Here is a 15,268-nt window from a genome sequence, read left to right as displayed (position 1 = left end):
AACAACTGAGCTACTGCAGGGGAGCTTACTGAAACGCAGCTCATCTGTGGAGCCCCGGGAGCTGATGTGTACACTCCTGGCTTGCTCCCATTCTGAGGTAAAACACAGTAGTTTGAAGATCCTTCGTGGCTACACAAGCCGATGTGCTTTACTTTGTTTGCAGCGGGCTGGTAGCACGCAACCCATCGGCTGCTGCGGTCAGCCGGCCAGTACAACACTGCGAGTTGCAGTGTGGCGACTACTTGTGGGTGTCAGTCTGCACCCCGAGGTGTATGTCAGGCATCGGAGGATGGAAAAACCCCACCAAGTTGACAAGTGAAATTTTCCTCTTACACTGATGTGATAGCTGAGCCAAAGACATTCGTTGTCCCCAGTCAGACCAAAGCGAATTCATAAGCATCTCGAGTTCTTTTGCATCCGTCTGTCTTCCCCACGCAGCTGTGGTGACGGGGGTCTGTTGTTGCTGGGATGAAGGGAGAGGGTCTAGGGTACAAGCATACATGAAACCAGGCTCCGTCAGTCCTCCTGTTCATTGAGTACCTTACTGTCCTGCGTGTTTTGGATTGTCGGTTCTCTTTGGTTTTGTTTGTTACAATGTGCCCACGCAGGATCTTGGATGCAGTTAGTAATCAGTAAGCAGCAGCAGTGAGAACCAAGCGTGGTAGGAGCGTGTAGGCACATCCAGTCCGTGTCGTAGTTGGCATTTTAAGACCTGGACTTCTAACAGCTCATACGTTGGCTCTGTGTTTAGTTCTGCCAGTTTGTCCCCATCCTGACCAGTACTTGCCTACTGTAGCCCTGAACTTCCAAAGGAGATTTCAGCAGGGCCTGCTGCTCTGTGTCTTCATTGCCGTGCGGTTTTCTGGAGGCTGTACTGGAGAGCAGAGCTGCCTGAATAGCAAATACCAGATCAGAATGTGCCCCGAGCTGTATAGCGTGGGGCAGGCGGGGGTCATCGTGAAGCAGTGGTTGTCTGCGTGCCGTAGAGGTGTGACAGAGCCTGTGGGGTGAATGTAACTGCATGGGGGTGTCTGACTGAGCAGCGTTGGCTGGAGTGCTTGCCTTTTACCTCAAAGTTTCTAAAGTGGCCTGTTTTCTTCCTACAGACAATTTTAGGTACACGTGTGACATATGTGGGAAAAAATATAAATATTATAGCTGCTTCCAAGAGCACAGAGACCTACATGCCGTGGATGGTGAGTACTGTTTTCACACTCAGACACCCGAACTAGAATGAGAAGTCGTTGGGGAAAGCAAAATGTGGTTCTGCAGGACCATGCGGCCCGTGATGTACGGGACATTGCACAGCATGGCTCGCTCGCCTTTGTCAGCGGAGGCACAGTCCACAGGCCCTGCAAGAAGTTTGCTGCGCTTGATTCATTTTGCGTGCATCAAAATAACACCCTCTGCTGGGACCTGTGGTCCTTGCAGTCCTCCTGTCTGTATTAAGGTTCATGGTTAGGATGGATATGCGAGAACTGCGTGCCTCAAGGTAAATTGTCAGTCTGGCTACTTGCTGGGCAACAGTTGGTTGCCTTTTGGTTTCTGACTTCACAAGATTGTTCCCAACATGCTTCTCTGTGAGAAACCACATTTCAGAGTTGGGAAATGTTGTTTCGTTCCTGTTAATCACTGTGGTAGTGAACTGATGTAGTTGTCAGTGGACCTTACAGGCCAATTTTTCCTCCGTGAATGTAGATGTGGCCTAGGCGGGTGACACTCAGACAGAAGCGGACACCCTCCTCCAGAAACAGTGGTTCTTTTTTCTACATTGGGGGAAATAGAAGGAACAACATACTGTCTTTGGCTTGCCCCTTGCTTTCTGGGCATTTAAAGCTCCTCAGCTCAGAGCCCACAGATGCTCCAAACCCTCACTGCGTTGGTATTGCTTCTCACTTGGCCAAGGAGGGAGCCCTGGCAGAATTTTAGAAAGAGGCTGCTTGGAAAGCAGAAGGTTTTGATGGCTGGACTGTCTCAGAAAAGCAAGCGGTTTTTCACAATGCGTGGTGTCAAAAAAAAAAAAATGCTGTTTTTAGCTGGAACATGGGGACATCTGAACGTGCTCTAAGAAGAGCCAGCGTTCTCTGGCAGTGCACCACTGCAAGCTCCCTTCCTCCCTTGGGGAGCCAAAATTAAATTACTGGGACCGAAAGTCACTGTGAGATGAACGTGTCTGCTTCTGTCAGAAACGTGTCTTCCTAGCTATGGTTCAGGGAGCTCTGCCTAGGGTTACGAGAGGGCTTTGGCATCGCCTTCCACTTGTGTCTTGCAAGGACACTGCTTGTCTCAGTTCCTCCAAGGGGCCGGTTGTGTCTTAGCAAACACAAGCGTGAGGCAGCTGTGCATCTGAACTTCACGTGGGGCTGTGTCAGTGTCAGAACAAAGGCCTTGAGAATCTGTGTATATTAGGGCTGGGCATGCTCAAATAGTTCCTGTGTGGATGCTGCTGGGAAGAGGAGGGACTGGGGCACAAAGCCTGGTTTATTCTGTGGGGCTGAAATATGCTGAAGCAGTACATGAAATACAGGAGGAAAACAAGGCCATTTAAGAGGATTTAATTTCTGTTTTGTTTCTTCCCCTCCTTCTTCTATTCTACGTTAGTTTTTAGTGTGGAAGGGGCCCCAGAAAACCGGGCAGGTAAGCCGAGATCCTTTGTGTGCTTTATTTCACAAATCTTTTCAAACATTGAGTAATTCGGGCACAGCGGGTCCGATGCTACACTTGTAAGAGTCAAGGGAGTTTTGTCACTGATTGCAGCAGGAGAGGAGCATCCTCTCTCCCTCCCCTAACGTGTACAGCCAGTAGGTTTATGCCCAGCCCTAGTAGATACCAGGCTTTTGTTGTACATAAAATTGATCAGGCTTTTGAAAATCAAAGCAGCAGGTGTTTCATGTCTCTGGTGATCTGTTGAATTGTTCAAGGCATAAATTAAATTATTTTATAAAACGGGTTGGGTACGTTGCTAGCTGTGCTGTTAGATGGTAGAAAGTCACTGGTCAGTGTTTTTTAGCTAACTTGCTTGCAGACTGCATTACCGTGCCCACGTTGAGACAGTATAACATCATTAGATAGGAGATGCACTGGAAGAAAATATGAATCAGGCTTTGCAATGTGTTTGTTCAGTCTTTCTCTGTATTTTTTAAACATTATATACCTACAGGGCATGTTACTGGGCTGGAAGAGGGGGGATAATATCTGCCTGGGGCACCTGAGGAGGAGGAGGGACGAGTCAGACAGAGGGGTCATTGGGTTTATAATTCCTGTCTTGAAATCTTGTTACAGATCGAAATGTCATTACAGATGCAGGAGCATTCAGTGCCCATGCAGCTGTAGAAGGAAAACCTGAGGTGTTGTCAGCTCTCTTGCTGGTTCTGTTCTCTTGCAGACCCCTATGACCAGGCCGTCATAGCAGCAGATGAAGTGAAGGAGGAGGAGCCAGAGCCATTCCAGAAGATTGGTCCAAGTATGAGTTATTATACAGCTTGGAATGTGAAAGAGACAGTACAAGGGTTTCAAACCTGGCATTAGCTGGGGTACCTCTAGGAAAACCAGAAAACACTGTGTTATGCAGAGGTGTTCGGACCTTAGGGGTGCTGAAAGACATGTTTAGGTTCAAATGAACACCAAATACCAGCATCCCTGGCCCTAAGAAATGCAGCTTTGTGATGTTTTCTGCTCAAGAGCTCTGCAAAGAGAAGAGGGAAGAGGTTCAGGAGAAAAGCAGGCTGGCAGGGATTAGAGGGGGTCTTACGCTGTATTGGCAGAGCTGGCAGGTGCTTGCATTCACACTGCCTTTGTGATGGGTTCATCAAACAGATCAGAGTGAACCAAAGAGAGGACCAGGCTTTGCCGAAGCATTTCTCTGAATTCTCCAGTTTGGAAATAATTGATTAACCCTGGATTTTCCTTTGGCCTGCAGCTTGCTGTCAGTTCTGTACTTACCAGCGCTGGCAGGAGCGGGAGGTGTCAGTGTATGGTTACACTACTTCATTATTTCAAGTACCCCCAAAGCGGGAATTAACACAGTTATTGCAGAAAAGCCCCTCCTCCTGCAAGAGAAATCTACAATTCCAATATAGAAGTTCTGTAATTAAGACTTAAACTTGACAACTTGTTTCCTAGTTTGACTGTTCCCGTTGTCCACACATCACAGGCTGCCTGTAACCAGAAGACAAAACTGTGCCATCTGTAACATAGACTTTAGAATTGGATTCTCTCCTTCGTTTTGCACACTTACTTGCTGTAATTTTGGGATAATCTCCTGTAGCTTGTTCAGTTCTGCTGGACTTCTTATGCACGGTCCGTCACTCTGGACACCGGCTTGAACTGTTTCCTTCGTTGGGGCAAAGAATGTGTGAATTACAGAGCAGATAAGTTCCAGGTGCATGAGGAATATGCTCTAGGTTTTGTCACCCGGCCAGTTTCTATGTAAAAAGTCAGGACGACGGTGATTGCGTGAGAGGGTGCTGCACTCCTTTCTGATCTTTGTATTTGTCTCATCTTCACAGAAACTGGCAATTACACCTGTGAATTCTGTGGCAAGCAGTACAAATACTACACTCCCTACCAAGAACATGTGGCGCTGCATGCACCTATTAGTGAGTATTCTGCTGGAGATCTATTTCATTACAGACTGCGATTTACGGTGGTTGGTGGTAAACCCGAGGGTTGCAGGAGAGAGTATCGTTCTTGTGGATCCTTCCACTGGACCTGTGGGATTGCAGCTGGCAGAACCATAGATCGTGTGCTGACCAGGGCACTGTAAAGCTGAGCTGGAATCTCTTCTCAGAGGGACACTGTTACTGTTGGGTCTGTAATGTCACTGAACTTTTACCAAAGTCCATGCAATTCTACGTATGTTCCTTGGGGGTTTGATATTTGATTTTGTTGTTTAACTGAAGTGATGCACAAAATTTTTAGACTCCCCTAAAGAATAAGTGAACGTACATGCTAGGGAAGAAGCGTCTTTCTTACGAGCTTCTGAGAAATTATTTCAGACAGTGAGTTAAAACTGGTTTTCAAAATCATGTAAATTACCTTGGCAGCTTGCTACTAAATCACAGGCAATAAAATATTTATTTCAGGGAGCTCGGGAAAAGGCAGTTCTCAGCATACTACACGACACTACGATCTGCACTCTGGAGGGACACTACGATCTGCACTCCCCAGACAAGGGGGAGGTTTTAATGAGCAATTAAGTGTAATTCAGTGCAAAATTTTAGTAAAACATTTGAGAGAAATTCTTGCTACATTCTGGTTTTGGATGCTTTAAAAGTATGCAGAGAAGTTCTTTACACCTGAACTTCATGCTTCTTTCATAGCATTGCCCTGTGCTTTATTGTGATGTTAATGCCGTGAGCCAGCATGGTTGCTTTATGCCCATGTCTGTCCAGCTGTCAGCAGTTTGGCTGATGATGAGGATGGATGAGCTGAGCTCATTAGCTTAGTGGGTATCGTTAGCTGCTCATCCACATCCAGCAGAGGGAGCGCACACTCCTTCCACACCAAATTCAGCTTTAGTTAGGTTTTTAAGTTATTATAATAAGGAAGATTTGGTTTTAGACATATATAGAAATAAATTGGGAATGTAGTCCACCAGACTCTCACTTTTAAGGTGGATCAAGGCTTGGTGGTTCCCATGCAGGTTCTCTGGAGCATGGAGATGGACCAAGATCACGGTAGAAGGTGTCGGGCATAAAATACCTCTACCAGAATCATCACAAAGTTAGTCTTACTATCTCCCATCTGCCCAAGGGAACTAACCCTTATGATTGCACACATGACAGTTATTCCTACACATGCCTGCACCCCCAAACTCCACCTCTTAATTCAGGTGTTTTCAGGTCCTCCGAAAAGCCGTTGGTGGTGATCAGCAGTAGGTCAATCTCCTAGTAGGATGGGCCCTCAAGACACCAAGGCTTTGGTGTCTCTAGTCAGATAGCTAAGGAGCAGTATGCTGTAAGGACTGTGCATGGAATCCTTGCTCAGCAAGAACAGATTCTTACCTTCCCAGCACTTCCCATTTCAAGGGGATTTATCGCTATGGATATCTCTCCACCCTCCCAGCCATCTGTAGTAATAGGCTGCAGCTGCTGGTTGTGGTCCAGGCTATCCGGCATAAAAGAAAAACACAACTGTTGTTCTCTGAGAGGTATTTGCCTGAAGTGGGCCCTGCGGGTCTGACTGCAGATACGAATGGTCCACACAGATACTGCCCTTCGTCCTGTGCAGAGTGCAGCTGCAGGGTCCTGATGCCCACTTTCTGACTCCTGGGAGCCAGTTTTGGAGGAGGAGGGACATTCTTTTGAATGCTGGGGTTGAAGCCATTCTTGCACCATGGTTTCTGCTGTAACCTTTGAGAAAGCAAAAGAAGCTGCCCCTGCTGCAGCCTAGACCAGCACTGAGATGTGCGGATGGGTTTCCAGTCCTTTCAGCAAACATCTTTAACTATGAGGATACTTAAGGTCAGATCAGGATAATATTTTCATAAGGTTTAACCCCCTCCCGATAAACTTTTCTTTTTCCCTTTTTTTTTCTTTAACCCTTTTTTTTTTCCTCTCCTAGTTCCCATGACCAGTAAGATTTATGATTTACAGTGACGAACCACTAACCCTGATGAGCACACAGGAGAGGGCATGATTAGCTCCCAAGGCAGGCTGGCCAGTACGTCCTCCCACCTTTCTACTGCTCAGACTCTGCTCTTCCTATAAACCAGGGTCCTGTGGGGCAGCTGTAAACACATGACTTCTGAAAAGCACAACTGGCTTTTCTCAGGCCCTAGCAGTCAGAAGAAGTAAAGCTGAGACTGTGTCTTTACCCTGGTCTTGTTCTTGTGGTTATAAGGCAAATGCTGAAAAAACAGCCATAGTGGGCGTGGGTGAGGAAAACACTTCAGCATTACCAATCCAGCTTTCTGGGTCTCTCTGCTTGAATGCAAGCTTCCCTTCCGGAGCCTGTCTTTCTGGTTTTCTGTGATAATGGATAAAAAATTATTGAAAATGGGCTAAAACAAGGACTTATATCCTGCAGGGTCAATAGGACCTTGCAGGATAATTTTTGGTCAGTGCTGCTGGATACCTGCTGTTTGGAAAAGAGCTCTGCTGTGGGGTTCCCTGGAATTGTTAATGCCAAATGTCTCCTTCAAAAGTTCCCTTTTGTAAATGAGGAGTAGGGGCTTTTTCATATGCTCAGAACTGGGCTATTACTCTTTTAAAATACATATTCTTATGCTGTTTCTGTCAGCCTATTCACTCTTTCTAAGAAGAGTGTCAGAGGCTGTTTCCAAAAAAAGTAGATTGTAGGCACGTTTGTTGTCCCAGTTTTAGAAATGCCTCTGAACGGTGGTGCACAGGGGGAGGGTTCAGAGATTTCTTTCTGTCCTCCTCCAGGCTCTGTCTGCTCTGGAAGATGGAACTGATTTAACCACATTTGCAGGTGTCTGGGCTATTGTGATTGCTCTCAGATGATGCGTTTACAATGCAGAGAAAACCTAGTGCATTTGGGATGTGGACTGGCTAGAAAAGCCACCGAGAGTGGGTTTTAGCTTGTTAAGTGCAGGCTCAGGAGCGTGCACTCATCGCATCCTCTTCTGGTAACTGCAGATAAGGCAACAGACTCCCTGGTCACGGAACTATGTTGTGAGAGTGCTAAAATCTGCACAACTATCCATGTCCATTGCTTCCAGGATGAAAATCTAAAGTGCTGTCAGGGCCCTGAGTGCACTAACAGATCTTAATGGCCCTGACCAGCCTCAGATGGGGCCTCCCCCCACATCCAAACCCCCTATTTCTCAGCTCTGGATCATCAGCCCCTGCCTGAACTAGACTGTAGGATGTTGGTCTCCAGCTCAGTTGTAGACATGCCCATGCCTGGCCATGGGTCACATTGGGCTGTACCCCAACCCGTAGACTGACTTCCCAGCTTGACGTCAACCTGTCTCCTCACTCTGGACCTCCCTGAGGATCGCTGGTATGTGTCTGGCCCTGGTTATCCTCACCAGAGCTGATCCTGCCCCTGACCTGTGGATTGACTTCACAGCTTGACCACGGACCTGTCTCATCGCCATATCCTTCCTGATGATCTGGACTCTTGGTTGAACCTGGGTGTCATCTCTGGTCCTGCCTTGCTCACCTTTTTCAGGGTCTGTGGGATGGGTCCTGGCTGTCGAAGACCCTGCCCTGCCAGCCCTGTGATCATACTTGGCTCTGTAGGGGACAGACAGACCTACATCCACCCTGGCACCTGAGATGCTCAAGAAGTTCATCAAGCCTCCCTGCTCAGTTACTTTTCTTGACGTGAAGGACACTGGATACAATTTGTTCATCAAAAGTGCTTAAGCACAGTGTTTCTTAAAGGCAGCTGCCATCGTGGCTTTTTCTCTTAGGGAAAGGGATCCTTTTTGGAAGCATGTCTAGTTTCCACACAGATCCTGCCTAACCAACAGAAAAACAGATCCAGATTCCAGTTGGATGGTGTGTCTTTGCTTCCTTCATCTCCATGAGTGAAATGTGTGAGTTTAGCTGTTTTTCCCACTCTCTGATCCCACAGTGCCTTAGCAACAGGCTCCATTGGCAATATTTGTTTGTACGTATAAAGCAGCATCAAGAATTCAATAGGTTTGAGCACAGGCTTTTTCCTGTGGAAAGACCTGTTTCCAGTAGCAGAGGTTTCCGTTCAGCATACTGAATTTCAGGCCATTGTTAAGGAATCACTTTCCATCATATTAATTAAAGAAGGTTTTTCTCCAGAGGTGATGGTATAATTCCATCTGAACCATGGATTGTTCCTTATCCATCCTGACAAGATCTTTCTGAAAAAATGTGATACACATTATTAGCCAGAATTTTTACCTGGAAGAAGCAAGGTCACTGAGATAATCTGATCTCTGTTCTATTGTGGTGGTGCATTGTGGTAGTGTGTGGCTTTATGTATCCTTCGAGGAGACAGGTTGAGATGTCTGCCAGATTTTCTGCTTACTGCCACAGCTTGCCATTCACAGGGCTTGAAGGTCTTACCAAAGACAGGAAAGCCAGGAGGGACCACTGTGATCTCTGGACCGACCGGAGTAACGCATGCTATAGGATTGCCTTGATTTAATTGCTCACATGCATGTTTTAGAGAGACATCTAATCTTGCTGTTAAGAGTGACAGAAAATACAGCAACCTCTTAAGGTAATTATTTTGATGAATTATTACCCTCACTAAATTAAGACTAAAAATATCCAGCTGTAGCTTTCAGAGACTGGATCCTATTTATAACTTTGTCTGCTAGGTGAAGGAGGACTAAGTTACCAAATTTCTGTCCTTTCTAGAGCTTTGCATAGCCTGTTGTCAAGTCACTTCATAGTGACCAACCTCCCAGTTAAGCCAAAGGAGTGACTTGATGTTTCCATTGTAAGCTATGCTGCTCTTGTCCTTTATTTATCCTCTTGCCTTCTCATCTGAATATTCTCAAGTCTGTTAACCACCTTCGTGAAGGGCATGCAGCAGCGCTGGGTCTAGTGAAGGAACTGAGAGCTAACCTTGTCTTCCTCATCCCCTTTGAAAGTGCCCTGATTGCATACCCAAAGAGAACCTCAGTCTCTTTAGCTGCATCATTGCTCCTCTACAGCCGTCATGACCGAGCACAGCAATGAACAAGGTGTTTTTCCTGCTGCCAAGGCAGAGTCCCCATCTTTTAAGGGTCACCTGTATCATCGGTACTCTGTAGCACACCGTGTGCCGTTCTGTGCGGCTGTAGCACAGTGCCCTCAGTTTACCAACTGATTGGAGATCATTCGGTGAGACTTACCCTCTGCATTACTTCTTTCCTGCCCTCACCTCTCCAGTATGTCAGCTTCAACTGGGGGATACCTCAGATGCTTTCTGAGGAAGTTTAAAAAACTTCATTGCAGCAGTTAGGGGATCGCCTGTTCACCATGCTGTCTCCAGCCTTGCTGTCTAGCTGCAGATTTTGAGGCAGGAGTTTTTTGTAACTCAGCAACTCAGTATTTTCATTTTTGGAAATATCTTGAACTTGGCCTTTTCATCAGCCTGAGGCAGTGAGTTCCACAGTGAAGATGAGTTTTCAAGAGCAGAACAGGGGAGCTACATGATCGTCTCTACCTGTGTTGCTTAGTCTTAGAGGGAATTTGTCATCTGATGAACTAAAAACTAAAACATTTTTCAATGAATTATTAGCATCTTCCAGACTGCTAGAACTAATATTCTTTTGTCTGTCTTGCCTCGCTGGCTCAAACTCTGTCTCTGCCTAGTGTCAGATGGAGCAGCCTTCTCTCTGGGATCTGAATTTGAAGACATACTATTTGTTTAAGTTGGGAGGACAAAGAAGTAATTTTGGAGGTCTTCATAGCATTGAGACTTTTTTCTTCAGATCTCAGCAGTATCTGGACTGCAGAGGATGCTTTTTGTTTCTGACACTGAATAGCTGGCTGATTGCTGCTTCTCTTGGTATAGATGGGGAACAAAGCAGCACTTGGTGGGAATGGTCCTCGTGGGAAACTAGATGATGCTTAAGCAGGAAATTGTCCTATCTGACTACATTTTTACTGGGAGTTTGGCAGCAATTAGAGGAGGATTATCCATGGAGATTTAAATGAAGTCTAGGAAGCAAAAGCAAGCCTCTTGCCTATTCAGCTGGCCAGAGACCAAGCAGAGGAGAAGTATCTTGACCTGAACTATGAGAAAACCGAGTGCAGAATCTCCTGCAGAAGTACACTAACATTTACAGGAAATGTCATCTTGGATCTGTGTAACAGATCAAGTGAAACAAAACACTGTTTCCTTCAAGGATCTTTTTGCAAGCTGCTTTGAATGTACACATCCTCGCTCTCCAGTGCTGCTGGCTGCGGACAGGGGAGATGAAAGCAGTTCACATTCGAGGTCTATAATGTCTCATGGGATTTTGGAAATGAGCATCCAGTCCCAGTCTGGGTGACTTTTCTCCTCACCTGTTTCAGAGGCAGACTGTTGCGCTGCCATGGCAGTCCATGATGGAGAACTGCTGAACGTGGATAAGTATTTCTGAATTATACTATCTAGGATGAACAGGTGCTAGTGTTGTCCATCCAACTTTAGGCATCCTAAAATATCACTCCATAGAAATTACTGGTGGTGATCTTGGGCTGTGGGTTATGCGAACCTTGTTTCTTAGTGATTCTTCATGGCAGATGATTGGAGTGGGACTTGGCTTCAGGAGCTGTATCCAGATTTCCATTGGGGAATGAGGGGGGTCGTTAGGTTGTTTCTCCATGTTTGTAATTGTTTTTGTAACTCCTGCGGCCTAGACAAAGGGTTGTCCTCCCGAAGGTTTTTCATATGACTTTTGGCATTGAACATTCCTGGTGATTCTCACTGTGCATTGCAGAGACCAAAATGTAGATTTATGCAAAGAGCATATCCTAGTAATATTCAGAATTTCTCCACGTGTCACCAGTGCTTGTCTGGAGATGGGGACCAAAAGGCCTTTCCTGACTTGCAGGATGAGAACTCTGCCTCCTAATTCCCTTCCGTTACCAACAGCCCCCTTTTCTTTGTGTTTGGTTAGCGAGACAAGGAATGTAGCTGGAGATCTCTAGGATTTATGCAAGGCTCAAGTAACAAAGGTGTAAACTTCTCCCTATTCAGAGCTCTGAGTATCACATTAGAAACCTGCTCTCAAAATTCAAACTCTTACATATATAGAAATGGAGGACAGAGATGCAGGTGCACCCAGCCAGGCCATGGCAATCAAATAGTACTCCTGGATGGATGGGGTGATTCCTGCTGGAGGAGGAATGGGTTGGTCACGTGGCAGTCAAAGGTGTGGAAGGGAACTAATAAGCTTCAAGAATCTGTCCCCTCGGGTGAGTGGGGAAAACAATTTTGTTACATGGGATCAGTGGATCCACAGTCACTGCAGGTCCCCATGCAAGGGATTCGTGAGCATGGTTGTTAGAAAGCAACCCTCCCAGAAGGCACACGATCTGGGAGCTGACTGACTGTCCAGGCACTAGTTCTGAGTGTTCATATCCAGAGTTCTCTCGATCTCCACTCTTCGTGGCAGTGAAGACACAGGCGAGCCAATCCAGCAAAAAAACACCGGCTTCAATAAACCGATGTTCTACCCTCCTGCACCGCACCCCCTCCGGTGTCCCACCGGCATCCCAATCCCAGATGTTCCGCGCTCCAAATTCTGGATCCCCAGGAAGCAAGGCCATCACAGGTACCAATTGCCTTTCTACCATCAACTTTCTTAACTGCTTAGTGTCCAATCCTGCCCTGGGTTGGCTTTTGACCCTTCCTGGACTCAGTCTGCTCCATCCATGACTGTCCCAGAAAAGCTACTCCCAGAAGCAGTTGAGGGGATGAGATCCTTTGGCACGTTGTAAATGAAAATTTAGATCAGCAGTAGGTCTTTATTACCTCTTCCCAGTTGTTTTTTTTTAAGCATCATGTTAACCACGAGGTACAAAAGACCCTGTTTCAAATCCTGGTGTCACAAACTGAGGAGAGCTTCCTGACAAGGATTGGCGTAGTGGCTTGTCAGGTAGGGGGATTTTTGTTTGGTTTTCAGCTTTGTTTGGCATTTAGTGTTTGTTTTCCTCAAGGCGACATTTTCAGGGCTAGGCCTGTGCCTGAGGAAGCGAAATGGAGTACAGGTGTTTTCACAGGGCTCCGCTCCTCACAGGAACCACCGAGAGATAAGCTGGGCTCCAGCAGCAAAATCAGTGGTGCAGAACCATTACAGAGGTGTTAGAAGACTCAAGTTAAGGTTGATCCTCCCATAGTTCCGTTTCCTCCTTCCAAACAAGATCAAACCTTAAAAAAAAAAGAAAGGATAAAAAAAAAGAAGGTAAAGAGCACTGAAAAATAACTATGAATAAATAGGATGTGAGACATAGCATTCACATGTCCAGGCAGCAGGGAAGCAGTCTCTTAAATCTGTGGGATCGATAGATACATATTCCATCTCAGTACGGAAGGGCTGGTTAATCAGCTGGTGTTTAAACACCCCTGAAATGTCTGGCATGGACAGATGCCGAGTAGCAGAGGTGGCTGTGGCGGGAGAGGCCACAGCATGCTGAAGAAGGATGCTTTTTGTTAGATGACACACGTATCCGCAGCTACCAGATGTTGCAGTGAGTCACCTGTCTTTTTACAGCCTGTGAGTCCTGAGATTCCATGTTGTTATTGCACCTCTTAAACATTTATATGATTTTATTACTAATTTGAGGTCCATCCAGTTCAACCAAATTAGGAGTTAAAGCTGAGAAACCTTTTTCATGATTTACTTAAACTTGAAACAACTTCTTCCAGTTTCATGTCTCTTACAAAAGTGGAAAACTGGGAGCCTTCCTGGGCCAGAGGCCAGATTCATCTGAGCAGTAACTGGGAGATGTTTTTTGTAAAGGCACTTCCCCTGCCCCACACACTTCTCTAATCAAAAGGTATTTCAGTACATTGGGTAAAAACTGAACTGTTCTCTTCCTGTATGGAGGAAGGAATCGCATGATGCTTGAGCCTGGTAGATTGATCTTCAAGAAACTAATATTAGTCTGGGAGTCCTACCCGGTCTATCTGGTGGCGTCATTTCCCTGGTGTCTTTCAAGGCAGTGTCTTGTACAAATGCAATCTGAGCGGCTTCTTGAATTTCTGGTACAAATGCATTGACCATAACAGGAAGACAGTCTCCAGAAGGGATGCCTTCCGAGTATTGCGGTTAAAGACGTTCCATGTGGGCCTGGATAATACCAGAGACGGTGGAGTACCACTCCAGAGACGGTGTTTGCGCAGGTGCTTAGTAGAGTGGCACTTACTTTCTCTATACAGATAATTTTGCTTTGCATGCAGAAGTTTCAGGTACAAGGGGAAGAGAGAGAGAGAGAGAGACAACTTGTGTCAGCTGCCCTCCCCTGTGTGGGAAGGACACAGTAAGTCCAAGGAGGTGCATTAAACCAGTTTTTTCTTATTGCCAGACTTGGGGGAAAAAAAAATTTAAAAAAAGGATAGGGGCTGAGGACAAAACTACCATGCAAATTTTTTCCAACCATTTTTGGAGACCTCCAACTCACTTCCACTTGTGACGTAAGCCAGGATTTGAACCTGGGTCTCTTGGGGGGTAGGTTGGCCTAATCCATTTTGTCGTGGTCTCTTTTTCCCACTGTGCCATCTGATGTTCTAGTTGCTTAAGGCCTCTCGTTCCTATTATTTATCTGTCAAGGGGGATGGACTAGATAATGTCTCCAGTTCCTTTTCAGCCCTGTTTTATGTGATTCAGTTTTAACTGATTTGATTACCAAGTTTTCCTGTTCTCCTGCATTTTAGAAAGAGTCAGGAATGTAGTAGATAGAGAATTTGAGAAGCCTGCTCAGGACTTGGAAGGGTCCACTAAGGATTGGCTGGACCAAAATTCATGGCCTGGGAGCTTCGTGCAGTTCAGGTCTTTTCTAGACACATCAGACACGAAGCCCATGTGTCTGAGCCACGCTTCAGCACAGGGAGGCTGGGAGGCTGCAGGGACCTGGGCCTCTTTATGAAAGTCGTAGCAGCAGTTCTGACCACTCCAGTGGTCTGCAGAAATACGTAATGAAATAATGATCTGATACCAATTTTCAGCAGTCCCTGTCACTCCTGAATGAGAGACTTCTTTCCCCCAACTCCCTCCCTATACAATTTGCGTTGCTGCTGAGCCCAGCAGAGCCTTGCTGAGCCATGTTCAAATGAACCCATTGGGTGACAGTGGACTCCATGAATGAGTCCACATACGATAAGAGTCTATACAGCATAGACCATACACATTAGTTTGGTCAGTTGACCTTTCAGTTCCTTTAATTTATCCTTTGAGTCGCTACATTTGCCCAGATACTGCAAACCTAGTTGAAGTGAGACAAGACCTCACACTTTGTGCTGTTGAACTTGTGCTAAGGGACACCAGCTTGAGAAGGAGGGAGGCACCTCAGCTGTGCTGTACAGTGACATTTCAGGACACTGCAGCTACTGCCAGGGTCAGGAACCACCTCTGCACGCTGGAGGAGTCCTCCCATTACGGTTACTGGGAAATTGTCCTGCGCTGTTGCTGGGGCGTGGGAAGGAAGCGAGCTGCCAAGAGCACCGGCTGGCAGCAGGGTGCAGAGGAGCAGGGCCTGCCTGCTTGCCCTTGGGGAGGGGTAGGGGTAGGGTAGCGAGTTCACTGTTGGAAGGCACAGAGGACCAGAGGATCTACCGTAGCTTTTCCAGACATCATGGAGAGGCTCTGAGACAGCCCTTCAGTCCCTTGAACCTTTCCGGG

The 15,268-nt window shown here is 46.4% G+C and overlaps 1 protein-coding gene across 10 annotated transcripts in view; it reads left to right on the top strand.

The window, feature by feature from the left end:
• ZNF618 (zinc finger protein 618) overlaps positions 1–15,268 on the top strand; it is a 166,887-nt gene that overhangs the window by 119,550 nt on the left and 32,069 nt on the right. For 7 of the 10 annotated variants that reach the window (XM_087752809.1, XM_087752808.1, XM_087752807.1 and 4 more), the window contains 4 exons: positions 1,107–1,196; positions 2,602–2,637; positions 3,386–3,463; positions 4,509–4,598. In XM_087752809.1, coding sequence (XP_087608935.1) covers positions 1,107–1,196; positions 2,602–2,637; positions 3,386–3,463; positions 4,509–4,598 — 294 coding nt within the window. Of the gene's footprint in view, positions 1–1,106; positions 1,197–2,601; positions 2,638–3,385; positions 3,464–4,508; positions 4,599–12,013; positions 12,203–15,268 lie in introns of all 10 variants that reach the window. The other 3 variants (XM_087752801.1, XM_087752799.1, XM_087752800.1) reach the window with 2 other exon arrangements.

This window comes from Nipponia nippon, unplaced genomic scaffold, assembly GCF_047370975.1.
Source record: "Nipponia nippon isolate SJK-2023a ecotype South Korea unplaced genomic scaffold, ASM4737097v1 scaffold_16, whole genome shotgun sequence".
NCBI lineage: Eukaryota > Metazoa > Chordata > Aves > Pelecaniformes > Threskiornithidae > Nipponia > Nipponia nippon.
The sequence above is the reverse complement of the archived record's forward strand: the minus strand, read 5'-3'. Positions and strand labels throughout refer to the sequence as shown.